This window comes from Gopherus flavomarginatus, chromosome 4, assembly GCF_025201925.1.
Source record: "Gopherus flavomarginatus isolate rGopFla2 chromosome 4, rGopFla2.mat.asm, whole genome shotgun sequence".
Classification (NCBI taxonomy): Eukaryota; Metazoa; Chordata; order Testudines; family Testudinidae; genus Gopherus; species Gopherus flavomarginatus.
In genome coordinates, this window is record NC_066620.1 from 100,253,839 (window position 1) to 100,280,873 (window position 27,035).

General features: G+C 41.4%; 1 protein-coding gene across 4 annotated transcripts in view; it reads left to right on the forward strand.

The window, feature by feature from the left end:
• The window catches only part of RGS17 (regulator of G protein signaling 17), a 99,980-nt gene that overhangs the window by 72,352 nt on the left and 593 nt on the right, over window positions 1-27,035 (forward strand). For 2 of the 4 annotated variants that reach the window (XM_050949927.1, XM_050949924.1), the window contains exons 3-4: window positions 20,982-21,071; window positions 23,029-23,263. In XM_050949927.1, the coding sequence (XP_050805884.1) occupies window positions 20,982-21,071; window positions 23,029-23,263 (325 nt within the window). Of the gene's footprint in view, window positions 1-19,197; window positions 19,207-20,981; window positions 21,072-23,028; window positions 23,264-27,035 lie in introns of those variants that run through there. The other 2 variants (XM_050949926.1, XM_050949925.1) reach the window with 2 other exon arrangements.

Consider the following 27,035-nt stretch of genomic DNA (forward strand, 5'->3'; position numbering starts at 1 on the left):
TGCGGCTTTTAGCCTTCCTCACTTTATCCCTACATGTTCTGACCTCAGCAAGGTAGCTTTCTTTACTGATCCTGCCTTCCTTCCACTCCCTGTAAGCTTTCTGCTTTTGTCTAATCCCCTCTCTGAGTTGCTTGCTCATCCAGTTTGGCCTGCAACTCCTGCCCATGGTTCTTTTCCCCTTTCTCGGGATGCAGGCTTCCGACAGTCTCCGCAGCTGCGACTTAAAGTAATTCCAGGCCTCCTCCACATTTAAATCCACTAATTCCTCCGTCCAATCCACTTCCCTAACTAATTTCCTTAACTCTTTAAAATTAGCCCTCGAGAAGTCAAAAACCCTAATCGCAGATCTACATTTGTTTATCCTTCCATCTAGTTTGAACTGAATCAGCTCATGATCACTCGAACCAAGGTTGTTCCCTACCACCATTTCTTCTACGAGGTCCTCACTGCTCACCAACACCAAGTCTAAAATGGCATCCCCTCTCGTAGGTGCTTCAACTACTTGATGAAGAAATCCATCCGCTATCACATCCAGAAAAATCTGACCCCTATTATTCGTGCAAGTACTCGTCCTCCAGTCTATATCCGGGAAGTTGAAGTCCCCCATAATCACACATTTCCCCTTTGTGTTTACTTCATTAAAGACATTAAAGAGGTCTCTATCCATATCCCAATCCGATCCCGGCGGTCTGTAGCACACCCCAAGCACTATCTCAGGGGAAGCTCTAGTTGCTTTTTTACCCAGCGTGATTTTTGCCCAGACGGACTCCGTCTTATCCATTCCATCGCATCTTATTTCGCTACATTTAATTTCATCATTGATGTACAAGGCTACTCCCCCACCTTTGCCTTTCTTCCTGTCTTTTCTGAACAGCACATAGCCTTCAATACCCGTGCTCCAGTCATGAGTACTATTCCACCAGGTTTCGGTAATCCCTATAATATCCGGCTTCACTTCCTGCACGAGTAACTCCAGTTCCTCCATCTTGTTACCTAGGCTCCTCGCATTAGTGTACAAACCTTTTAATTTTCGGCGTTTGGCGTCAGTGACATTCTTTCCCCCGTCGTGCACAAACTGTCTGCCACCAGCATCACCCGTTACTCTGGTTTCTACTCCACTATTCCTCCTTGGATCAAATCTTGGGGCCGCAAGGGTATCCCCGCTCACTTTGTTTACTTCCCTCTCCAGGGTATGTTCTGGCGTGGAGATCTCCCAAACATCTCCCAACCATCTCCCCCAACTTTCTAGTTTAAAGCCCTCTTGATGAGGTCGGCGAGCCTCCATCCTAGAATCCTATTTCCCTCCTTGCTGAGATGAAGTCCATCCTGAGCAAACAGTCGTCTATCCGTAAATGCGTCCCAGTGACCGTACATCCCAAAGCCCTCCTTATAACACCACTCCCTGAGCCATCTGTTGATCGCCATAATCTTGTCCCTCCTTCGTCGCCCCGCTCTAGGAACTGGCAGAATCCCACTGAAGATCACCTGAGCCTCGATGTCTTTAAGCCTCTTCCCCAGTCTGAAATAGTCCTCCTTGATACAGTCCAGCGAGTAACTAGCTGTATCGTTCGTTCCCACATGAAGGATAATCAACGGATTTTTTCCTGCTCCCGCTAAGATTGTATTCAGGCTCAAGTCCACATCCTGTATCTTGGCCCCCGGCAGACAGCACACTCTTCTGTTCTCCCGATCCGGTCTAGTTACAGGCCTGTCTACTCTTCTCAGTAGAGAGTCTCCAATCACGTAGACTTGCCTTTTCCTGGTGACAATGCGATTCTCCGGTCTATCCCCCACAGCAGCTGGCCGTGATTCCTCCTGATTTGTACAGACAATCTTCTAAATTGTCTTCTCTTTGGATCCATTCAGTGATGAGCTGCCAAAATCTTAACAACTGGTTCCCTATAAAAAGTTCTGATTTAATGGCGGGGGGGGGGGGGGAGCGGAGAGGGGCCAGGGCAGGGGGAGACATACTTGTGGGGCCGGGGGCCCCTGCAGGGCCTGGGGCAAATTGCCCCACTTGCCTCCCCTGGCAACCCTAGAGCTTGCAGCCCCCTCCCCCCTTACCTTGCCGGCAGCTCAAAGCAGCAGGACGACTCTGGAGCTCAGCTGAGCTGCCCAGCTGATGCCGGTGGCTGACCACACTGCAGCTGGGGGGAAGCGGGGGAAGGGCTGGGGGAGCCTCAGCCTCCCCAGCTGGGAATACTGGGAGCAATAGGATGGTCGAGCCCACGGACCAGAGTTATTTGCCCACTCCCTGGCCCTTTAACAACCGGTTCTCCACGGAAGTCTAATTTTAGCAACTGGTTCTTGGGAACCTGTGGGAACCGGCTCCAGCTCACCACTGGATCCATTAACTCATAGTTTCTAGATTGCTAGACAGAGCTGTCTAGCAAACATTCTCTTTTTGCATCACAAGGCTGGGGGGACAAGGCAGAGATTTAACTACTTAGTCCTGAAAAATGGCTGCACTCAAGGTTCTCCAAGCTACTTAAAATGGGAAAACTTAACTTTCAGCATTGGACAACCAAAAAGAAGACATTCTGACTTCGAGTACTCTTTTCATGCCTTAATTGATTAAATTAATTGTACTTAAGCAATACTCCAAACACTTCAAAGAAAGAAAGAAAGAAAAAGCTGGTACCTCAGCAGGGAAACAGCAGAGGGGGCAAAACATGTATAATCCTAGAGTATAACATTAAAAATAAACATGTATAATCCTAGAGTATAACATTAAAAATAAACATGCTCACTCTTCAAATCATCATTCGGCAGAGGCAAGGATTTTTCCCTCTGATTGTACTGGAGTCTTATGAATGTTTAGTGCTTGTAACAGGGCTAGAAACAGGTGGCTCTGTGCACACTGTTAACACAACTCTCCCAGGGCATCACAATCTGCCTTGCAAACCTTTGGGCCTGGGCCCTGCCTGATATACCGTGCCAGACTGTGTTCTGGTTTAATGAGAAGGGCAAACTTCCAGCAATTAGTAGGCTGAGATTAACAAACACTTCTCATGTGTGATTTGAGAGAAAGAGAGAGAGAGAGAGGGAGAGAGATCTGGGCTGAAGAACTTCAAAGATAACAACCAAGAAACTGACAGCTCATTGCCTAGCACTTTATTGTCACTTACATAGTGCAAAGTGGGTGTAAAATGGTACTCTGTGCACAAGGTGGGGTGAGGGTTCAATTGGGTACCAAGTGCATTACTTAACTACTTAAGTAACTGTTCCATCATAACTTCAGAACAAGAGTGAGTTAATTGGTTTGGGAGTTTTGGAGGGGGGTGGGGTTTTAAAGCCACAGCCTATGTTCAGCCATGCCACTTGTGAATTTGAGTTTTGATTCAGATGAATTGGAGAATCCAGAATAGGAATCTAATATATAGCAATATAGGACAGACACTATACTGCAGGACTTTAGGAAATTGTTGCACTGTTATTGGCCAGTTGTTAGGGTGGGGAGGGGGGAAAGGGTGTGTTTCTAAAACTGTAACCTAATTTTTCTAACCTTAGAAGTTCACATTAGTTCTGAGATGCATTGAAGTTCGTGGCTGTATTTACTGTGACTTGTCCATCTGTGGTAACCCAGGAAGGATGGGCTGAGGGGAAAAAACCTAAATGTATGGAATTAGCAGGTAGTCCATAACTTAAACTGAAGTGTCACAAAACAAAATGGAAAGACCTTTTTGTATACAATAGTGCTAAATTCAGAACCCCCATCATTCTGATAGCAAAGTCTAAGAAAATAAGAGGGAGAGTTGAAATCCCTCACAATGAAAATCTGATGGCCCCATTTCAAACAAACAATTGGAAATTGCTGGGAAAATTGGGGTGCAAAAAAATCAGACCCACATTCCACCTGATTTGAAGAGTAAATACATGGGATCATATGACCCTTAATCTTATTCAGCCACACCTAAGATGCTGGCAGTAGTTTCTTAGAAGGAGATCTAAGACTAAACCTAGTTAATTTTAAGAAAATGATCTTGATTCCAGCCTATTGCAGCACCACTTGTGCATGTAGGGGTAGCTGACCTTGAGGAGAAATTCGTCCCTGAGGGGAAGACAAGGAGTGGAGGTACCCCCTCCATCAGAAGAGGGTAGCTTAAAGACCCTCAGGGAGATGTGCTGATTCAGCATATCTTGCTGGCATCCTAGCCCTCCCTCTTCACAGCCAACTTCACCCACCTTCTGGGCAATGTCATTCAGCTCCAGGGTTGGGGAGAACAGGCTGTGGGAGGCTTGAAGTGTTATAGTCCTGCCACAGGTGGATGGACTTTCTGCCACCAGGACAGATGAGCAAAGCTATATTGCTAGAAAAGAAACTGGAGATCTGGGCACCGCAATCCTGCTCGCATTGCAGTTTGTGTGAGTTTCAGTGGGTAGGAGCATTGGCCCCATGTCATTCCAGAACATATTGTGAAGAAGCTTTGACTTCTCCTTTCAGGTCTGACATTTATGTAGCTACGCAAAGATGCATTGACTTCAGACCCTGGAAAAAACACAAAACTGCTGCAAGGGGAGAGGCTTAACATAGGCCTAAGTTGAAAATAAAATGGGAACTAGGACACGCTGTATGGTACTGTACCTTAAAGGAGCAAGGGAAAATTTTGTAAGTTTCAATTTTATTCAACAATGGCATATAATAGGACATTAAATATTTAAGTTTCTATCAGGAGAAATTCTTATCCAAATAACAGAGGGGTAGCCATGTTAGTCTGGATCTATAAAAGCAGCAAAGAGTCCTGTGGCACCTTATAGAATAACAGACGTTTTGGAGCATGAGCTTTCATGGTTGAATACATGCATGCATCCGACGAAGTGAGTATTCACCCATGAAAGCTCATGCTCCAAAATGTCTGTTAGTCTATAAGGTGCCACAGGACTCTTTGCTGTTTATCCAAATAAGACACTGGTTCCTAACTGAAAGGGAAAAGGTTCTGGCTCTGGTCGATTTGTTAGCAGCATAACTTCCAACTGGTAAAGGTTTATCATGTAACTATGTATTATTCCAAATCGGTTTAAAATGTCAGTTAAAACAGGAATGAATGTCTGGGGCTTTTAAATAAAAATGAGGATAGATCATGGAAATGAGTCTTGGAAGGCTAACTCCTAGTAGATAAAACCCAGAAAATGAAGAATCTTCTGCTAAAAGTAGGCCAGATACTCATCAAGGCAGAAAAAAGGAGATGACAGTCTTATCTAGTCATCTTAATATGATTTGAGAATACAAATGCATATCCAGATGGCACCATTCATGGTTATAAACTAGCAAATTTAGGGACTGGTACTACCACCCTCCATTGGATGCCCTCAACTCCCTTTGATGTCTCTGTTGGAGGCAAGTATCAGAGGGGTAGCTGTGTTAGTCTGGATCTGTAAAAGCAGCAAAGAATCCTGTGGCACCTTACAGACTAACAGACGTTTTGGAGCATGAGCTTTCGTGGGTGAATACCCACTTCTTCAGATGCATGCTGCTTCAAAGATTGGGCCCTTCGCTCTATGGAAAAATTGAAAAATAGCAATGAAAGTCCATTGTGAAACAGTGCAAACTTCTGTTTATATCCATACAGACCACTATGATGATCTCAATCCAGCAATGTGTTTAAAAATAAATTTAAAAAAATGAATGGTTGAATGAAAATGAAGGGGTAACATCCCTAATTTGACTTGAAAAGAGTATAGGCAGGTGTATAAACACTCATACTTAATTCTGCCAATGTACCTCAGTCCCTGTCATGGTATAATCCCCACTCTGAACCTTAGCGTCCAAAAGATGGGGTACCAGCATGAATTCCTCTAAGCTAATTACCAGCTTAGAACCTGTAGCGCTGCCACCCACCAGGAATTCCAGTGACTGGTACACTCTGGTCCCCCCAAAACCTTGCCCGGGGATCTCCAAGACCCAGACCCTCTGGATCTTAACACAAGGAAAGTAAACCGTTTCCCTCACCGTTGCCTCCCCCAGGCTTCCCCTCCCTGGGTTACCCTGGAAGATCACTGTGATTCAAACTCCTTGAATCTTAAAACTGAGAGGAAAATTCACCTTCCTCCCTTCCTTCTCTTTCCCCCTCCCAGACTCTCCCTGAGAGAGAAAGTAATCCTAACACAGAGAGAAATTAGCCTCTCTCTCCCTCTTCCCTCCTTTCTCCCCACCAATTCCCTGGTGGATCCAGACCCAGTCCCCTGTGGTCTCACCAGAATAAAAAAAACAATCAGGTTCTTAAACAAGAAAAGCTTTTAATTAAAGAGAGAAAAACAGTAAAAATTATCTTTGTAAATTTAAAATAGAATAAATACAGGGTCTTTCAGCTATAGACACTGGGAATACCCTCCCAGCCTAAGTATACAAGTACAAATTAAAATCCTTTCAGCAAAATAGCAATGTGAACTCCTTTCAGCCAAATACACATTTGCAAATAAAGAAAACAACCATAAGCCTAACTCGCTTTATCTACCTAGTACTCACTATTCTCAACTTTAAAAAGCCTGTATCGGAGAGATTGGAGAGAAACCTGGTTGCACGTCTGGTCCCTCTGAGCCCCCAGAGTGAACAACAACCAAATTCTAACATCACACACACAAACTTCCCTCCCTCAAGATTTGAAAGTATCCTGTCCCCTACTTGGTCCTCTGGTCAGGTGACAGCCAGACTCACTGATCTTGTTAACCCTTTACAGGCAAAAGAGATATGAAGTACTTCTGTTCTATTAACTCCTACTATCTGTTTATGAAAGTCCCAAATAGCAACACCTCTGCTATAATCCAGTCTTGAACCTCTCTCTCTTGCTAGAGACTATCTGTACTAAATTGTGCGGTGGCTTTCTTATATGGTCCTCTCTGTAGGTGACCTACGGGAGGTTTCAATCTGTATGTGTGGAAGTGGAAGACTGAAGGTCATACTTAACCATTTAATTTATTTCAAAATCATAACAAAATAGAATGCAATGCTGTGCAAAATCTGTTTAATCCTACTTAATTTATTAAGGAAGTATGTTCTTCAATCTCATAATAGAAATGTTTATAAAAATACTTACTCTCTAACCCAAAAACTTAATAATGCCTTTGAATAAAGCTATAAGAACTTAGCAGGAACGTTCCAGCCATCTCTCCCCATTGTGAAAGAAGCAAAAAGAGTGTAACAAGTGGATGGACTTAGCAAAGCTAATGCTCATCATGCCCTTGGCAACTTCCTAATGGGCTCCAATTCTCCACTGCCTTATATCTTGGATAGTCACTCACACCTGTGCAAAGCAAATGTAAGTGGCTATACAAAGTGTAAGGCAGCAGAGAACTGAGACCCAATGTGCTCTTGTTGGAATAGCATTGAAATCACTAAAGTCATCTGCCAAAAGACTGCTCCAAACCACTCTGATGGTGAAGCTTCTGTACACCTGGTGTCCCTTTAAATTAGTGTCCTTTCTAGTTCTCTGGGTCCTAGAGGACAGGTGTCTTTATGTCTTTCAAATATACCAGTCACTTGTAGAATAGCTGCAGTCAGTACTAAGGACTCTGGGGAATGTCTAGAAACTACACATACCTTCTGCACGCAACAGAATATAAAGAACAACAGTCTTTTTAAGGAAGAAATGGAACTGACAGAGAGACAAGTGGAATGTTGGGTGAGGTGGTGGGACGGAGATCAGAGTAGGGTAAGGCCACCCCAAGTCTAATATTTGCTTACAGCATGAACCAGAGGCCAGCCCTGCTGTAGTGAAATAGAACCAGAATAATTCCATTAAAAATCAGTGGTAAGAGGACTTAGCACACAAGATTGCAATAGTGGATTTCTTAAAGTGCACTCCACATTTGAGACTAAAATAGGACACCTTTTCTGAGAGAAGACTAAAAGTTTCCAAAATATTTATTTAATACTTTCTGCTGTAAATACCATATATAAAGGCAGTGTGATTTCTTTATGACGGAGGTCAGTTGAAAAATTTTTCTTCCATCAGTGTTCATTATGAAATTCTGGGAGGAGAAAGACAACTAGGAAATTAGCAGGGTTTAGTAGAGCCCTCTTGTGGACAGTGTTCTAGACCTTTTAAAATGCTTGTCTTCCTTTGTATGTCCTCAAATTCACACATGTCATCAATGACCTCAAAATCATCTTCCACCATCACCCAGGAGAAACAGGTATTTCTTCATTTAAATTTTGTTAAAATGGCCCCCAAACTGTAAGATTTAACTCAAATCTTTCTCTATAAACATGATCATAGTGACTATAAATTACCTAAAAAAGACTAAATTCACAATCTGAATTTTTATTAAAGGTAAGATTAAAATTCTATAATGCACAGTTAAGGGAATTGCGTTGGTACATCTGGGTATAGTGCTTAAATTATTCAAAAGTACAAAGGGTGCTTTAAAAATCATAAAATACATATAGTACATAATCAACAATAACCCAAATTTAGATTAATAAATTTAATTATACAGTTTAGGTGTTAGCATCCAAATATTTTGGTTTATCAGTTTTACAGAGAGTTGGTTGTAAAAAGCCAATATAGCAATGAGTGGAGATTGTCCCTCAGTAATTGAGCATTTAGGACTCGTTGTCCCTCAGTAAATACAGTGCATCAAAGTATTTATCTACATATTGCCCTTAGCCAGAAAGCCAAGTAGTTGTAATATACTGGCACATATGGAAAAACAACTTCAAAACCTGAAAATAAGTGCATATTTGTAAGTAGAACAAACTATTTGGATGCTGTACCATAGGGTGACCATGTGTCCTGATTTTATAGGGACAGTCCTGATTTTTGGGTCTTTTTCTTATATAGGCTCCTATTACCTCCCACTCCCGTCCCGATTTTTCATACTTGCTGTCTAGTCACCCTACTGTACACATTGGTACCTAGGCTCATACCTGACAGCATGGTACTAATTTGAGTTTAGAGGTGCCATACTGCAGAGAAAGGGGTGGGGTCCCTTTTCCACATCTTTGGCTATCTTGGCAGCAGAAAGATTCCACAGTTCATTCAGAGTTGAGGTGGGACAGGACAGAATTTCAGAGTATTGATCAAAGTTCCTTCCGTAAAATACAGTCTAATATTAAGGCTGCTAACTGCAGCTTGGTGCATAATGTTTGCTGTGTCTGCCTCCATGGCAGCAGCGTCACCAGCATCTAATGACATCTTAATGGATTTGAGATGCTGAGAGTATGAAAGGTTCCACTTAAAACCAGAGTTTCTTGTAATATAGATTTCTGTTATCTAATTAGGAAAATGCATATGAATGTACAGAGAAATATATTCTTCCCTACACTCTTATTAAACTCATATTATATAGAAGTACATAGATTGTATACTGCAATAGCAAATATACAGTACCAACACCACTTCATATTAAAACTAAAACACTGTCTAAACCAAGGAAATGGACAATAAAGGCTAAAAGTCTCTCCTCTATTCATTCCATCGTAGCTAGTTTATTGAAAGACTTGAAGAATCTCATGCAGGACCACATTACCCCTCCCTACCCCCAGGTTTAGGAAGACAATTCAACAAAACTTCTTACTTTTGTAGGTTCTGTTAAGGCGAGGAACTATCCAATAGAGAACATACTTCAGTTTGGCATGTAGAAATAAAAGGCATGATCCTACTCTCCTTGAAGCCAATTGCCAATCTCTCACTTTCCTCAATGGGAAGAGAAGAGTATGTCAAATTATATGAGAGCTTGCTCATGAAATATGAGCCAAAACTAATTGCATGCTAATACAGTGAAACCTGCCTCAAGCTACCAGCTAGGTTTTGCCTAGTAGGAGGTAACCTTTAAAGGTTATAAAACTTTTCTAAAAATCATGGAGACTCTTAACTGCAAGCTGAAGACTGACTTGCCTGTTCATGGTGATCTGCATGTTCATACATATTTCACTGTCTGAATTGCTGTCTTCTAGCATGTGGATAACAAACCTTTTTGAATAATACACTAGTGATTGTGCAAGACAAAACATACATATATAAAACTACAACAAGCCACAGACCAATTTGATCATGGACATCAGTGTTTGACCCTTGAATGTGCATTAAGGGGTAGTATACTGACTGGTCACCTCATATTAAGAGGGAAGAAGCTGAACAGCTTAAACATATAACTTGTAAAGAGACCTTCTTGAGAAGAATTAAGCAAAAATAACTGATCAGGAGTGAAATACATGACACTTTATTTTTAAAAATGCTTTGTTCAGCTGTTCTCCTAGTGATTGAGTGCAGTTTCCTAGTTTAGTTTTCAGAGTTCTTGTATTAAAATGCAGCAGATTTATTTTGCAGTCTCCAGAGCAGCAACTACAGGAAAAGACCTGCTCAGCCCAGGATGGTGCATGCACAGTCTGGTTGGCAAGTGGGATCTGTGAGGAGCTGGATCATGCTCAGTGCAGACAGACCCTCCAGAAAATTTAGCTGCTGAGCTCTTAACAAGTCTTTACTGAGCATGCCTGAACTTAAATTTTCAGATGCTCACAATTTGCCCCGAAGAGGGTGTATTTTCAGAACGCAAAAGGCACACCCCTGACACCAGAGAAATTTCCTACCATCAACAACCCGCTGAACTTCTAGTCCCTGCTTCAATGTATGGAGATGCTAGAGCTGCTCAATGAAACAGTTATAGGATTTTTTTTAACATGAGCAAATATATATTTTTCCTTATAATTGTTTGGAGAAACTGTTTTTTTCTGAAACTTTCCAGGAAAAGTCAGTGTGAGGCAGACACTCAGAATAGACAACTTCAGCTTGAATGGTTAAAGTTTACAAAGTTATAGGCAACTGAAAACAGGGTCAGGTTCTGAGAAGTATCTCTACATGCATCACCTAGATTAGAAGAGAATATGAACTGCTCTAACATGAGCTTTCTGAGGCTGGCACCAAAGTAGCTGCGCCATGCAGAGTTCTAAAAAAATGCGTGGTGCATGATACAGAGAATTGGCATTCAGCTGCTGCAAACTTCATAAGTCCCATAAAAGCCAGCATGAGGATTTAATACTGCAGAGCCCAAAGTGCATGCATGAACTAATTTTAATTTCTATATCTTGCTGAGAAACCCCTCTATACCCAAAAAACTAGCACTGGGTACCAATTCTTGTGAAGATCAAATAAACGTGGAGTCTCTAGGTCCTGGGAACTGAGGCAAGCCAAAAAAGTTCAGAAAATATTGAATTAATTAAACCTAATACTGGTATTCTTCTTATGGCCTCACATTTTCAAAAGGAAAAAAATCTATCGCTGTATAAGATTGAGTGTGTGAAATCTCAAGCAGATAAGTTTATTTTTGGCAAACATAAATAGGGAGGTAGGAGAGAGGTTTATTGATTACCTAGGTTCTGTATAACATAGCTTGGCGGTTGCTTGGCTGTATCATTCATAGTTATACAGCTTTGTCAATGGATTTTACTAGTATTTCAGTGATCTTTTCATATAATAGAGCAACATTGTCATGCTTCTCTGCTCCTGAATAAACATTGTCCAGTCCAGTTTTCACTGGCCTATGACTCAAAACTTCCAGCTGACTTACAAGTAAGGTGCCAGACAACTTATTCATTCTCTTTTCTACTGTACAAAAAAAAAAGCCTATGGTCATCTGCTCATATGCACTGCAATATCATGGCACTACATTAATCTCTAATTCAAGGGCTTCAGAATCTGCCCCGTCAAGGTTTTTCCCCCACTTTGAACTTTAGGGGACAAAAAGTGGGGACCTGCATGAACACTTTTAAGCTTAGTTACTAGCTTAAATCTGGTATGCTGCCACCAGCCAGAATTTAGCATCTGGCGCACTTACTGTTCCCCCAAAACCTTCCCTGGAGAACCCAGACCCAAACTCCTTGGATCTTAAAACAAGAAGGAATTAACCATCCCACCTCTTTTCCCGCCCCCACCAATCCCTGGTGAGTTCAGACTCAACCCCTTGGATTTTAAAACAAGGAAAGATCAATCAGGTTAGTAAAAAGAAAGCTTTTAATTAAAGAAAGAAAAGGTAAAAATTATCTCTGTAAAATCAGGATGGAAAATGCTTTACAGGGTATTCAGATTCATTTAGACCAGAGGGACTCCCCCACCCCCCGCCTTAGATTCAAAGTTACAGCAAACAGAGGTAAAAATCGTTCCAGCAAAAAGACACATTTACAAGTTAAGAAAACAAACATAAGACTAATCCGCCTTGCCTGGCTATTACTTACAATTTTGAAACATGAAAGACTGATTCAGAAAGATTGGGAAAGCCTGGGTGTACGTCTGGTCCCTCTTAGCCCCAAGAGCGAACAACGAACAACACAAAAAGCACAAACAAAGACTTCCCTCCAACAAGATTTGAAAGTATCTTGTCCCCCTATTGGTTCTCTGGTCAGGTGTCAGCCAGGTTTACTGAGCTTCTTAACCCTTTACAGGTAAAAGAGACATTAACCCTTAACCATCTGTTTATGACAGCCCCCTAGTCTCTTGTGAGATGTATTCAGCTTTGTCTTGATTTGGGGATGACCATTCCATCACTGCTGCTTACTACAGGGCATAGTTCTTAATCTCCCTGCCAATGCAGGTGCTAGTAACTAACTGGAGGACAAAGATATAAGAAGATCCTCCGGCTGGAAGCTTAAATTAGAAAAAATCAAACTAGAAATAAGATGTAATATTTTTAACAGTGAGGGTAACTAACCATTGGAGAACATAGCAAGGGTTGTGTTATATTCTCTATTGCTGTGATTTTTGTAATTAAAATTGGATTTTTTTTCTAACAGATATGCCCTAGTTCAACCACAGTTATTGGATTGGAAGTGGAAATTAATTCCTGGTCTGTGTTATATAGGAGGTCAGACTAAATTATCACAATGGTCCCATCTGTCTTTAAAATATATGTATCTATGACCTAACTGTCTTTTTTCCCCAGTCTCTTAATTCTGTGATAATTAGACTTCCCAGCAGCAGGAAGTGTCTGTGAATACTATGAATTATAACCCCAGTGAAACAGACACTTCCTGAGAACAAACAGGTTACAGAGAAACATGTGAGAATGTATGTCAGCCTCCAGTAAGATTAGCTGAAAATATACATTATTCTTGATACTAAATGTATACAACACTGATTTCTAGTTTTAGAGCCAAATTCTGTCCTTAGAAGCATGCAAGTTCCATCGACTTCATCTGGTCCTTAGGCCACGCTGAGGATAAATTTCTTGGTTTTATTACAGTAGTGCCCAGACACCCCACCAAGATCAAGGCCCCATTTCACTACTTATACAAATGCATAGTAAGAGATGGTCCCTGCCATGAAAAGCCTACAATCTAAACATACAACACAAAGGATGGGATGGAAACAGGTGCAAAGTAGTGATAGGATTTTGCCCAAGGTTGCAGAACTGATAATAAAATACAAAATTCCCAACATTCCAGCTCTTTTCCCACTAGACCAATAGTGCGCAACCTGCAGCCCCCGTGCTGCATGCGGCCCATCAGGTAATCTGATTGCGGACCACAAGACATTTTGCTGACCTTGACTGTCTGCAGGCATGGCCCCCCGCAGCTCCCAGTGGCTGCAGATTGCCGTTCCCAGCCAATGGGAGCTGCGGGAAGCTGCAGCCAGGACGTCCCTGTGGCCTTGCCACTTCCCACAGCTCCCATTGGCTGGGAACAGCGAACTGTGACCACTGGGAGCTGCAGGAAGCCATGCTTGTTGATGGTCAATGTCAGCAAAAGTCTTGTGGTCTGCAATCAGATTACCCTGATGGGCCATGTCAGGGTTCCTTCCTCACTCTGAACACTGCGGTACAGATGTGAAGACCCACATGAAAGACCCCCTAAGCTTATTTTTACCAACTTAGGTTAAAAACTTCCCCAGGGCACAAATTCCTTCCTTGCCTTAGTATCGCTGCCACCACCAAGTGATTAAAACAAACATGCAGGGAGGGCCACTTGGAGCCTACCTTTCCCAAATATCCCCCCAAGTCCCTTCACCCCCTTTCCTGGGGAAGCTTGAGAATAATATCCTCCCCAATTGGTACAAGTGAACACAGACCCAAACCCTTGGATCTTAAGAACAATGAAAAATCAATTGGGTTCTTAAAAGAAGAATTTTAATTAAAGAAAAGGTAAAAGATTCACCTCTGTAAAATCAGGATGGTAAGTACTTTACAGAATAACAAAAGACTCAAAAACACAGAAGATTCCCCTCTAGGCAAAATGTAAAGTTATAAAAACAGGGATAAACTTCCCTTTTAGCACAGGGAAAATTCACAAGCTAAAACAAAAGATAACCTAACGCATTTCTTTCCTATTACTTACTATTTCTGCAATACTAGATGCTTAGTTCAGATATGCTTAAGGAGATGTAATTTCCCTGTCCTGTTTCCTGGCTGGCTCCGAGAGGCACAGACAAAAAACCTTCCCCCGCAGATCTGAAAGGATCTTCTCTCCTTATTGGTCCTTTTGGTCAGATGCCACCCAGGTTATCTGAGCTTCTTAACCCTATACAGATAAAAGAGAAATTGACCCTTTACAGGGTACAAAGGGATTTTATGCTACCCGTAGCTGTATGTTTATGACAGGCTGCATGCAGCACATGGGCCACAGTTTGCCCACCACTGCACTAGACTATGCTTTCTTAGTCTTACTTCTACTTTCCATATACCCTGCAGCATACTGAATGACAACAGGGAAAGGGTTTTAATAGCTTCCTTATTTTATGTTGATAGAGGTATAGAATGTGCATTGATGGGTATGTAGTGATTTGAAAAATGCCTTAATGGTTTGGAGATAATAACTGAGATCATGCTTGTATAAATACTAACTGATGACAGCATGGATAGGACATCAGCCTAATCACCTGGTTACAATAACATAGTAATAGTTCTCTTAGTTACACCTGTGTAAATTTGCTGTAACATCACTGACCTCACTGTATTTAGACCAGTGTAACTGAGATTAGAATCTGGCTCCTGATGCACCAGCTGAAGTCCACAAGACTATTGGATTCCCAGAGCATAAAGGATCAGGTCCCAAATGTAAATTACTTACATTGTTTCAGACTAGCAGGAGGACAAAAGTGTCACTGTAAGGACATTCTGGAACTTTTTGGGTATGTCTACATCTACAATTTTGTAGCGCTGGTTGTTACAGCTGTATTAGTACAGCTGTATAGGGCCAGCGCTGCAGAGTGGTCACACTTACAGCAACCAGCGCTGCAAGTGGTGTTAGATGTGGCCACACTGCAGCGCTGTTGGGCAGCTTCAAGGGGGGTTAGGGGAACGCAAGAGCAAACCACGGGGAAGCAGGTCTCCTTCCCCACGGTTTGCTCCAGTGTTCCCTGAACACCCCCCCCCCCCAGCAGGTCTCCTTCCCCGCGGTTTGTTCTCGCGTTCCCCGAACCCCCGTGCAAGCAGGTCTCCTTCCCAGCTGTTTGCTCCGGTGTTCCCCGAACCCCCCTGCAAGCAGGTCTCCTTCCCAGCGGTTTGCTCCGGTGTTTTTTGAACCCCCGTGCAAGCAGATCTCCTTCCCCGCGGTGTGCTGTCGCGTTCCCCGAACCCCCGTGCAAGCAGGTCTCCTTCCCAGCGGTTTGCTCCGGTGTTCCCCGAACCCCCCTGCAAGCAGGTCTCCTTCCCAGCGGTTTGCTTCGGTGTTTTTTTAACCCCCGTGCAAGCAGATCTCCTTCCCCGCGGTGTGCTGTCGCGTTCCCCGAACTCCCCTGCAAACCGCGGGGAAGGAGATCTGCTTGCACGGGGGTTAGGGGAACGCGAGAGCAAACCACGGGGAAGGAGACCTGCTTCCCCGCGGTTTGCTCTCGCGTTCCCCGAACCCCCCTGCAAACCGCGGGGAAGGAGACCTGCTTCCCCGCGGTTTGCTCTCACGTTCCCCGAACCACCCTGAAAACCGCGGGGAAGGAGACCTGCTTGATTACCAGAGAGGCTTCCTCTGGTATGCTGGGATACCTGTTTATTCCACGGAGGTCAAGAAAAACGCTGGTGAGTGTTTACACCTGATGATCAGCGCTGGATCACCAGCGCTGGATCCTCTACACCCGAGTTTCAACGGGTGTACGGCCAGCGCTGCAAACAGGGAGTTGCAGCGCTGGTGATGCCCTGCAGATGTGTACACCTCCTAAGTTGCAGCGCTATAACTCCCTCACCAGCGCTGCAACTTTGTGGTGTAGACAAGGCCTTTGAGTGGCTGAAAGAACTGGGTGGAATTATCAAAAGAGCTTTGGGGACTTTCAGTGGAATTTGTGCTCCTAGAAAACTTAGGCTTTTTTGATATCTCTGCTCAGTGCATTGTGAGGTACAAAAACTATTGACTTGCAATATTGGCCTAGTAAAATAATTACTTGACAGGACAAATATTTAAATGCTGAACATAGAGGTGAAGAGAGCGTAGTATCTTAAAAAGTTAAATGTTGTACATCTGAAACATCAGGATCCCCAACAGCTGATCCAAAATCATTGACAAGGAATTCTGAGCAAATTTAACTTGGTATTTGATTGCATTTGAATCTGTACATTTATTTTAAATTTGAATTTGTACATCTAATTAGTCAGATGTTTAGATCCTATGGTCATGAAGTTCCAAATGAAAACATGGATTACTCTTTCAATAATATTATTTGCAGTTGGTAAGATGGCTATAGCTATTGCAGAAAGCTGGAAGCTCATGCTGTATTGAAAGCAAGAACAAAGTCACCCCATTTGGCCCTGTTGTAATGTTTTTAGTATTCTCTTCAGAACAATAAAACAAGAACAAAAATAGGCATGGAGCACAACCTCACAATGAACTGGAACTAAAATCCATTAAGTGGCTGCACTTTTCATTCCTCACTATGCCTCTATGCACTCCAGACCTATCCACTTCAAGGCATTATTATTTCTGATGCAACTTTAGCATGTAGAATCTGTGTCTATAGACTACACTTTTTTTCATGGAAGTTACTTGGATGTATTTGAATAAGTACAGTACACTATAAGGGCACTATCCACTGATTTATGGTCCGACTGTGGATCAGCTTACTATTGTTTCACTGTGCCTGAAACCTTCCGAAGGACACACTTTCTCTTCCTAAAAGCTTTCAATCAGTTGGTAAAACTGAGTTTTATCCTGTTTGTTTAGTTTTCCATAACACAACTTGCTTGCAACTTGTTTCCAACACAGACTACTGCATCTATCTTAACTTGAGGTTTTCAGGTTCCCCTCGACTGCTTGATTTCCATAAAAAGAGAGAAATTAATGTTTTTATTTTATTTTTACATTATCACAAAAGTTGCGACATAGCCGATATCAATGCAATATTGTTAATGAAGGTAACAAGTAATGAAAAGTAGAAAACTGGTATTGGGCTCACGGTTATTCATGTTTCTGTAGGTACAGCCATAACACCCAGATTTGAATATCTTGCCCCAGATGGTTTCACTACAATTAGATGTATTCAAAATATTCATCTCAAAATGAAAAACTGCTTGGCATTCAGAGTTCTTTACATTTCATTACATGGCTGAAAATAGACTCTTTTTGTGGGGAATTGGTAGATCTCAATAACTTTATGCAAATGTATTATTTTTTTAAATGAAAGTGAATCAGTTTCTGGAGTGAAAAAACAGAGAGCTACTCTGTGTGACATTAACTCATTTGTTCAAATGAAAGTTGCCTTCACATCAAGAAGATGTCATATGTCTGATGAAACACTAACCTTCTGTCAAATGCAGAAAACCAAGTTGGACTGTACTAAAATCATTCAAACCAAGGCAGCCAGAAATGTAATGCAAAATGTCATTCAACAACTATTGTGAACTTAGCGCATCTCTCACTGAAGTAATTGAATTTGAGAAATTGTTCCAACTGACCATATCAACCCGTCAGAGTTTTCTGAGCTTTCCAAGGCTAATTCTAATAGTAATTCTAATTTTAATTCTAATAATGACTAATTCTGTCATTGAACTTCATTTATTAACAATGAGGTGAACGAATTAGTGCCAGTTGTGTACTTGATACCATCACACTAGCACAATCTACAAAATCTCAGATGACAAAATATTCTTGGTCCTTCTTTAACCTTCTACCTAGATGTATACCAAAGCTCTTAACAAAGCAAAATATAGAGCTCCTGTCCCAGTTACTGCTCTGATAAACAACAGCTTTGGTGTCTAGTTTCCTATTTCTTTTTCAAACTCACTACCCTATTCATGTTTTTCCAACTTCAGCAGCCAGTCCTGATTCTCATACTTCAGCAGAAGCTTTGCATGAGCAAAGCAAGTAGCATTTGACCCCAAATATCTACTTAAACTAACAGTACAATTGTACACCTCTCGGCCGAGAAACCTGCAGCCCCATATAAAACCTGGGGTGTGGGTGGCTTGCAGTGGCTCAGCCCTGAGGCAGGCTGATGAGCTCAGTGCAGTTTAACTGCTGCTCACATCGCAGAAGAAAAAAGACGGGTCATTTCATTCTCTTTGGGTTGAATCTTCCTCGTCTTTCCCATCACGTGAGCACTCCCATTAAAACTGCATGAATAAGATGAGTAGGATGTGGTGAATCATAATGCTTTAACTATTTTTAAAAAACTGTTTGCAATCATAAATGAATAAGAGCTTGCTGTACCTAGCAAGCAGGATTGTGTCTGTGATGCAAAGGTGTATTGTCCCAGGGGGAGCTTTGGGAGGGATTGTGCCTTGGGTACAATCCTTCACAGAAGCACAAGGGAGAGCACATCTGTTGTACTATTCTTTTGTGCTCCTACCCTACGCCAACCAGTGGGGTCAGCTGGGAGCTGCCGGTTGCCTTTCTGTATCTCCTCCATGGAGGGACTTGTGACCACAGGGGCACTGAAGTCCCTGTATCTAGAGGAGTGTAGGGGCCATGACAGAGGGAGGGAGGCTTCTTGTGACATCTTCTCCCCCTCCCCCTCAAATTAATCATTGTGCTCTAACCAGGTACAAACTGACCCTAAGCAGTTACACATGTGGACTTAAAGATTACAAGATGTAAAAAGTGGATGGTCCATATTCTGTTCTTGTTCTATACATGGAACGCCCGTTGGCTTCGGTGGGTGCTTCCTTTATAGATTGACAGGAAATGGGTCAAAAGGAGATGGAAAAGGCTTTTTACCTGCCAACCCCAGAGTTCAGGATGTGTTGTTTCTCCTGCAGCAGTTGATGACATCCTAACACCTTAAGCAGCACAGGAGCTGCATTTCTACGCTGTAACAGGGGAAGCAGAACCAAGGGCCTGAACTCAGGTCTTGGCGGGTAAGTGAAGAAGCAACTGATTTCAAGCAGCTTTGTTTGAAAGTGTATATCTTTGTAATGTTTAAGTCTTAATATGTAATCTGCAATATTTGGGATTTTAAATTGTGGATTTTTAAAAGAGCCCTTGAGTTCACCATACGCTCTGCCAAACTGATGATAAAAGTGTTGATAGCACACCTGAGTGAAGAAGGGGTGGAGGGAAACCTTATTTACAGTTAGAGTGACTCCGAGTTGGATTTCTCTTTCAATGTGAGTGGAAGCTACTCAACTCAATCGAAGGGGGAAAAACTATTTCAACTTTTTATACTTGCAACTACATAAGATGATCAGGGGCATTGTGAATATTTGATATTCAAAATCTGAGCTATATTGGTTGTGGTTTTTTTCCATTGGACAGACTGTTCACGTGCCCAAGCCTAACTCTTACAATTAGTTTTCCCATGCAAATATTGATGCCATACAAAATTAGCTTCCTGTAAGCATCTTCCAGTATTCAATTAATTCTGTTTCTGTAAATCAGGGATTAGCAACCTTTGGCACGTGGCTCACCAGGGTAAGTACCCTGGTGGGCCAGGCTGGTTTGTTTATCTGCGTATCCGCATGTTTGGCCGATCACGACTCCCACTGGCCACGGTTCGCTGTTCCAGGCCAATGGGGGCTGCGAGAAGCAGCGGACAGCACATCCCTTGGCCCGCGCCGCTTCCCGCAGCCCCCATTGACCTGGAACAGTGAACTGTGGCCAGTGGGAGCCGCGATCTGCCGAACCTGTGGATGCTGCAGGTAAACAAACCGGCCCGGCCCGCCAGGAGTCTTACCCTGGTGGGCCGCAGGCCGAAGGTTGCCGATCCCTGATGTAAATGTTCCTGCTAGTAATTTCACCTGCTAGAATATTCATAGAAAGCAAAGATAAATGAAGCAAATAGGATTCAAAACAGAAACAAATATTTGCAGATTTTTTTTTTTTACATTTTCACCTAGCTTTGAAGATGTTTGTATTTATTTATTTATTTTAGAAAAGGAAAGTAATTCTTCTCTCAGCTCCTAGTTACAGAAGGCTAATGGAAGTCTTTCTACTGAAAAACCAATGAGTTTTATCGGTATGAAAAACTAATAGTACTTGTCATATGGACAGAATGGCTTACCACTTAATGAAGTGCAATCCATTTAACACAATATTTGCTAAGTTGGCAGTACACTAAAATAAAAGTCAGCTTTCAAAGTAATGTATCCAGGAGTCCTCACAAATTTGGTTAAAGAGGGAAGGAATTCTATGGGACAGCTACATGCTAAATCTTGTAATTGAAACCACACAACATAATCTTAATGTGGGGGAAATTTTGTTCCTCAAAGAATGAATGAATCCCCAGCATTGCTGGGGGATTTTTGTAAGTGCCCAATAAAGTCTCCCTCTCTCTCTTTTTTTCCCTTCTTCCTTTCCTCTTACTTGTTACCAGTATTATTCTGACTTCACTTAAGGCAATCTTTCCAAAAGTGATCTCTAAATTTATGGCAGTTTTTGGGTGCACAACTATGAACTTGTAGTAAATTGCATATGGAAATATCATCTGTAACTCCTAATCTGAGTTTGGGGGCATGCAAAAATTTGTGACTGAAAAACTCTCCCAAAACACGGTTCATATTTAGAGGCTGGAGTGAAATCACTTTGGCAAATGTAGCTCTCTATATATACATACTCCATACATTGGAGCATTGCTATAGTCATTATTTTAAATTAACTTTCTCTAGACAAAATAAAGTGTTGTACTACATTGCAGCCTCACTGTTAGGAATGAAGATAGAGGGGACAATGCAGGAAGGCCAACACATACAACCAAAATGGAGAGTATCCAGGTCATAGAGGAATGGTAAGTTTGTCATGTTAAATCTTCCAGTGCTCACAATAGGTATCCAGTAAATCAAATGTCTGTATTTCTAACTTGTCAGTAAGTAATATCAAAATCTCACTTGATCTGAGACTTCTAGGAAGTTATCTGATGTTCCCTTCTTTGGATAAAAGGCAGTAAAATCAGACATGATGATGAAACGCAAGTAAAGGCATTCCAAGTCCTATCTTACCTACAAAAATAACTGTTTAAATACAGTTGTGAAATGTTGTTGCCCAAACATGTGGGGAGGAGAGAAGATGGGACTAGAGGAACTGTCACTACTTATCTTCTGGCCCTCCTTCCATAAACACAAATTCAGGGGTCATGCAGTTGTTGCTCCAACTTTGAGTGCAACTGCTACTGTTCCGAGACCTTGGGGAGTGGAATTTTTTCTCCTTGTCTCTGCAAAATTCCCTAGCATCCAGCTGAGTTATTTGGAATAAATGCTGGAGAAAGGATTTTAGCCTTAACTTTCTGAACTTGAGATTCTGCTTATTATTCTCTTCTTAAATTAATGTAATTCTGGGGCATAGTGCCATCTTGCTCAGATATCTTCATCAGACTGTAATATTCATGAAGCAAGGAGGGGCCAGTTTTAGAGCAATGAGTTAATGGTTACAAAAAAGGAACTTTATGAATGAAACCAGATTCAATGCCCTACTCAATCCCAAAACTCTGAATAAATTCCAGACACTGTATCCTACTTCTATTTCTGAACTTCCTGGAAGTGCTGTCTTGTGGACACTGCATATATCCATGCCACAAACTCCTTTAGCTTCAGTGGAGTTGCTTCTTATTTTCACCATTCTGAGAAGAGAATCCAGGCCTCTGAGTCCAAGAAATTATCACTGACTGACAAAACAGAAAATATGGAGTCTGTATTAGTTAACTAAAAAGTTATATCCATTTTGCTCAGGACAGCTTTCTGGAAGTATAAATATTAAATAACTTGTATATCCTGTATTGCTTGTAAAATAAATGTTGATTAAATGGATTTGAGCACTAGACATATGGTTGAACACTGCTTATTGTGTGACGTGTATATTCAATAGCTCTTAAACACTACAGAGGCTTCCAGCATGCAGGAAGGACAGGATGAGTACCCAGTGTTAAATTTAATAGTAGTTAAATAACTTGAACGACTTAACCCTCAAGTTTATCATTTACATATTAAACAATGTAGTCTTCTGATCTCTTATCCAGTGCTTAAAGTATAACAAACAGGGGATAGCTTTCTTCTAAAAGTGGAAATGGATTGGGTTTTTCCCCCCTTCTTCTGTATCCAATTTTGCCAGTAGCATCTGGTGTTACCCATCAAATCATATGTTAATAGATCATCATTCAGATCAGTAGCACCAAACAAAGGGAAACTTAGCAGCTCTTAGGTACTAGAGACATATGCTAATTTAAAATATCTCTCAATTGGTATTTTGTTGGGCCTCATTAGTATGCTCTTGGCTGCCAAGGGCCTCTTTGTTCTTCTCAATCCTACTGAACCAAATAATGCAGATGCACCTGATTGGCCTAGCATCTTCAGAAGCAAGCAGTGACATCAGATGTCATCTAAACCAGCCTTGAAAGAGAATCCATTATCAACCATTCAGAATCCAATCTCCTTTAAGAACAGAGGCAGTAATTAAATTCTGCTGTGTCTTTGCAGTATGTCACTTTATTCTTGAGTTTTATGGGTAACAAATAATCTTAGCGGAAAATCAATAGAAAACCAAGGTACCCTGCCTCTTAAAATAAAACAAATTTAATTGGTATCAGGATTATGAACACAAAAGTGAACACCATGCAGAACTCTATAGTTATGAATGAAGCCCCATTGTTTTCATTAGTTCTTGACTACAGTGTAACTGAGGAGAATTTGGCCCAATGTATGTAAACAGTTACAAAAACAGAAGCATATTCTAATGATACTTTCTTTTTGCAGCCAAAACCCTACTGCAGATGAAATTATGTCTTGGGCTCAGAATTTTGACAAGATGATGAAAACACCAGCTGGTAGGAACCTTTTCAGAGAGTTTCTTCGAACGGAGTACAGCGAAGAGAACCTGCTTTTCTGGCTTGCATGTGAAGACCTAAAGAAGGAACAGAACAAGAAAGTTATTGAAGAAAAGGCGAGGCTTATATATGAAGATTATATTTCTATACTTTCACCAAAAGAGGTAAAGCTGGAAATACTAAACTTTCATTCGGTGTAATCAAGGATGGCAGTGCTGCAGGTTCATGTGGTGGGGTCAGAAAACATACCTGACTTACTAGGTCAGACAGATTCTTCACACTGAGGCTCTCCAGCCAATGAAAAGGGGCCAGGGTTGGGGGCATTTGGCATCATTCACTCCACCTTCTCAAATCTCTGAGTAATGAAGCAAGGCTCAGTGATCACAAGGCCAACAGATGTATGTTGTTTTCTGCTTTTGTAGCGGAAAGTTCCTTTTAGTGATAGGGAGTAAGCCAGGGAAGACGACTTGAGGACGTGATGCCTATCAACAACTGTGACATCCCAATGAATAATCCCTTATAATACTTAAAAAGTTGTGTGTGGAGTGATGTCCTGCAATCACTGTTGGGGTTGGTTTGTTCTCAATATTTTAAATAAATGCTTGGATCATGTCAAGTACAATTAGTTCCTTTACTTTCCCTACACTTTAGACAAGATCCTCAGCTTTTGTAAACCATTCTAGCTCTAAACCAATGGAGCTATATTGATTTATACCAGCTGAGGACTTGGCCCTATACATTTATTCTCCAGGATGGTCTCAAGAGGTAATAGCTTCCATTGTCATTATCTTGCCTTTCTTCTGTCTTTTAGTATGCTATGTTGCTTTTGAGCGGTACCACTGTAGTAAGCTAATAATGTTTTTCTCTTTCACTTATTAATACTCAGATGGCTTTCTAAGCCATCATATAGCCCACAGCTCTCTCCAGCTATTAGGACTGCTGTAGCATTCTAGTTTCATCATGCTTAATAGCTCAAAAGTAGTACCAAATTTCATGCTCAGTGTACATAAAGTTTTCCATGCAGATTCCCTTCAGTTTCAATGGCTATCCCAAATCATCTCCTGTCATTACTGTAGATCTTAAGAGGCAAGCAGGAGACCTCTTGAAACCACTTAGCCAGAGGCATGTGAGCTGGGAATCTTTTCCCCAGCCACTATGCATCCTTTTCCCTATGTTGCTGTGGGTTTGTCTGAACTATAGCTGTTTACAAACCATTTTAGTGCAAAAGCTGTGTAGACCAGTGTGACATTCCCCTGGTGTTATCTGGACCAATGATCTGCTAGGGCACTCCAATCCTCGACTCTGGGAGCCAGTCTTACCCTCCTCTGCTGTGAGAACCCCCGCTCCTGGGCTGTTCACTCACAGCCTCTGGTATGTAAGCTGCTCCTTGGATTGTGCAACCGAATGACACTAGCCAATATCTCTGGTCCCAGACACAACCCTAGGAATCTCCATCTTCCAGTGTCCAGTTATGCCCACTGGACACTGCAAGCTTATATGATTTTGTCAATTTAACAAACAAATTGATATGTACCAGGCTTGTTATCCCAAGGGGAATCTCTGACACGCTTCAAATCAAACGCACTGTTTCGGGCAGAATAAATAAACAAATTATTAACTACAAAATATAGATTTTAAGTGATTATAAGTCAAAGCACAACAAACTGGATTTGGTCAAATGAAATAAAAAGCAAAATGCATTGTAAGCTGATCTTAACACTTTCAGTACTTTTACAAACTTAGATGCTTCTCACCACAGGCTGGCTGTTTGCTCTTCAGCCAGGCTCTCCCTTTTGATCAGCGCTTCAGTCGCTTGGTGTGGTGTCTGTAGATGGAGGTGGAAGAGAGAGGAAGAGCATGGCAAACGTCTCTCCCTTTTATCATGTTCTTTCTTCCCTCTTGGCTTTGCCCACCCCTTCAGGATCAGGTGAGCATTACCTCTTCATAGTCCCTGACTGACCAGGGGAAGGAGGCTGACTCACTCAAGAGTCCAACAGGTTCTTTGTTGCTGCCTAGGCCCGTGTCCCTTGTTCCTGTGAGGCTGGGCTGGGTTTGTCCTATACATGCCCTGATGAGGTGCAAACTGCCCCTCTGTTCCTGGAGAGTTTTGCCCGGGCTTGTTTTAAGCCATGAGGACACATTTTCAGCCTCATAACTATAAACGTGAAATTACAACCTATAACATTACTATAACAACAATGCTCAGTGCATCATGAGCCTTCTGAAGACACCTGACATGACAAACTTTGCATTGGATACCACGCAATCATATTATAAGGATGAACATAGGGATGCAGGGTGTTCCCCCAAGATATGGAATGTCACAACAAGCACTCAGTTATGCATATAAACTGAAGTCATCTTTGCCTGCACACTTTACAGAGTCATTGAGAAAATTCTAGTCAAAATAGACTACAGGTTTGAAAGGTGACTCTTTTTAAATTCCATAAAGTCAACCAATTTTCACCAGAACTCTCACCAGCAAATATCTTAATAAGGACTACTTGATGCCACTTTCTCTAACAAAGAGAATGAATCTGCTAGCTGCATAAAATGAGAGCCTAACTCTGTTAACTTCATGTACTCAAAGGCAAATCACCCAAGAGAAATCACTTAAAGCTAAGAATTTCAAGTCTAGGACAGCGAAGTACAGTTGGTCAGGAGCTGAAATCTGCCCCAAGCAAGTTCCAAGGTTGCAATACTTCCCCTTGCAGCTGCTTCTTCAATACTATAATACAATACACTATCTTGTCTACAGCTTTAGCGATGCATGTTGAATCACATAGTGCTGTGTGCATGATAGGACAGAGTTCACAATAGCCATTTATATGAAAGTACACAATAAACAAGACACAAAATATTCTACAGAGTAAATATAAAAAAGTCATAGAAAAACTTGCTAGGAATGTGATATTTGCAGTTAAATTGGCATCATAATAGTGCCTTGTGACTAATAAATGATTACACTATAGAATGCATCTTGGAGAAGTGGACTTACTCTATACAAAGACTAAGCCAATAAAGATGTATTAGACTATTATGACAATAGTACAAGCATACAAGAATGGAAAAAATACAGGGTGCTACATGTAGCTCGTAAGGCTGTAGAGAAAACTTGCATGTTATCTTAACTATTTCAATATGGTATTTGATTATATATGTAAAGACTTTATTGCAATGCATACGCAATATTCATTCCTGATTTTTTTTAATGCTTAACCATGCACCTTTAACGTTCCTCTAACATCAGGATGTCTCTGTTGCTTTTGGGTTTATATGGACTAAATATATTTGGACAATATATATTTTTTTTAATATGAGGTAAGTGCAGATATACAGAGCCAGATCCTCAGCTGATCTAAATAGCATAGGCCCATCGAAGTTCGTTGTGTGGCTCAAACAGAAGGATCAAAGCAACAAATTGTTCTTGGCTCTTCCATATCAATGCTCTATCTTTTTTCTTCACAACTAATATTTTCCTAACTAGACCCATTTAGTTTTCCCCATTGCAGTCATATTTTACTTAATCTGATATGAATCTTATGTTTTAGTAGAACATCAGGGGCAATGTGCCTCTGTCCTTCCTAGATGTCAGAGTTCATTACAAAAGGAATATAAGGCCAGAAATTCAAGTGGAAATTTCAAAATTGCTACCAAGTTAAATATGAATATAAAATTGCCTAAAAGAGGAAATTACCAGAATCTAAAAGACCTTGAATGGAAGAAAAAAAATGAAACTTAAGACTAATAGCAACATTAGCACAACAATTTAAAAAAAAACTTTTGGCAATTTGTGACTAGTAAGTATAGTGTTAAAAATAAAACAAAAAACCCAACAACCATGGTACAGTAAGCAGAAAATTTCGGAAGACTGAACAAAAGCAACTAGGAGAAAGCATTTCAGCCAATTAATGAGTCATTCAGTATTTCCCAGGA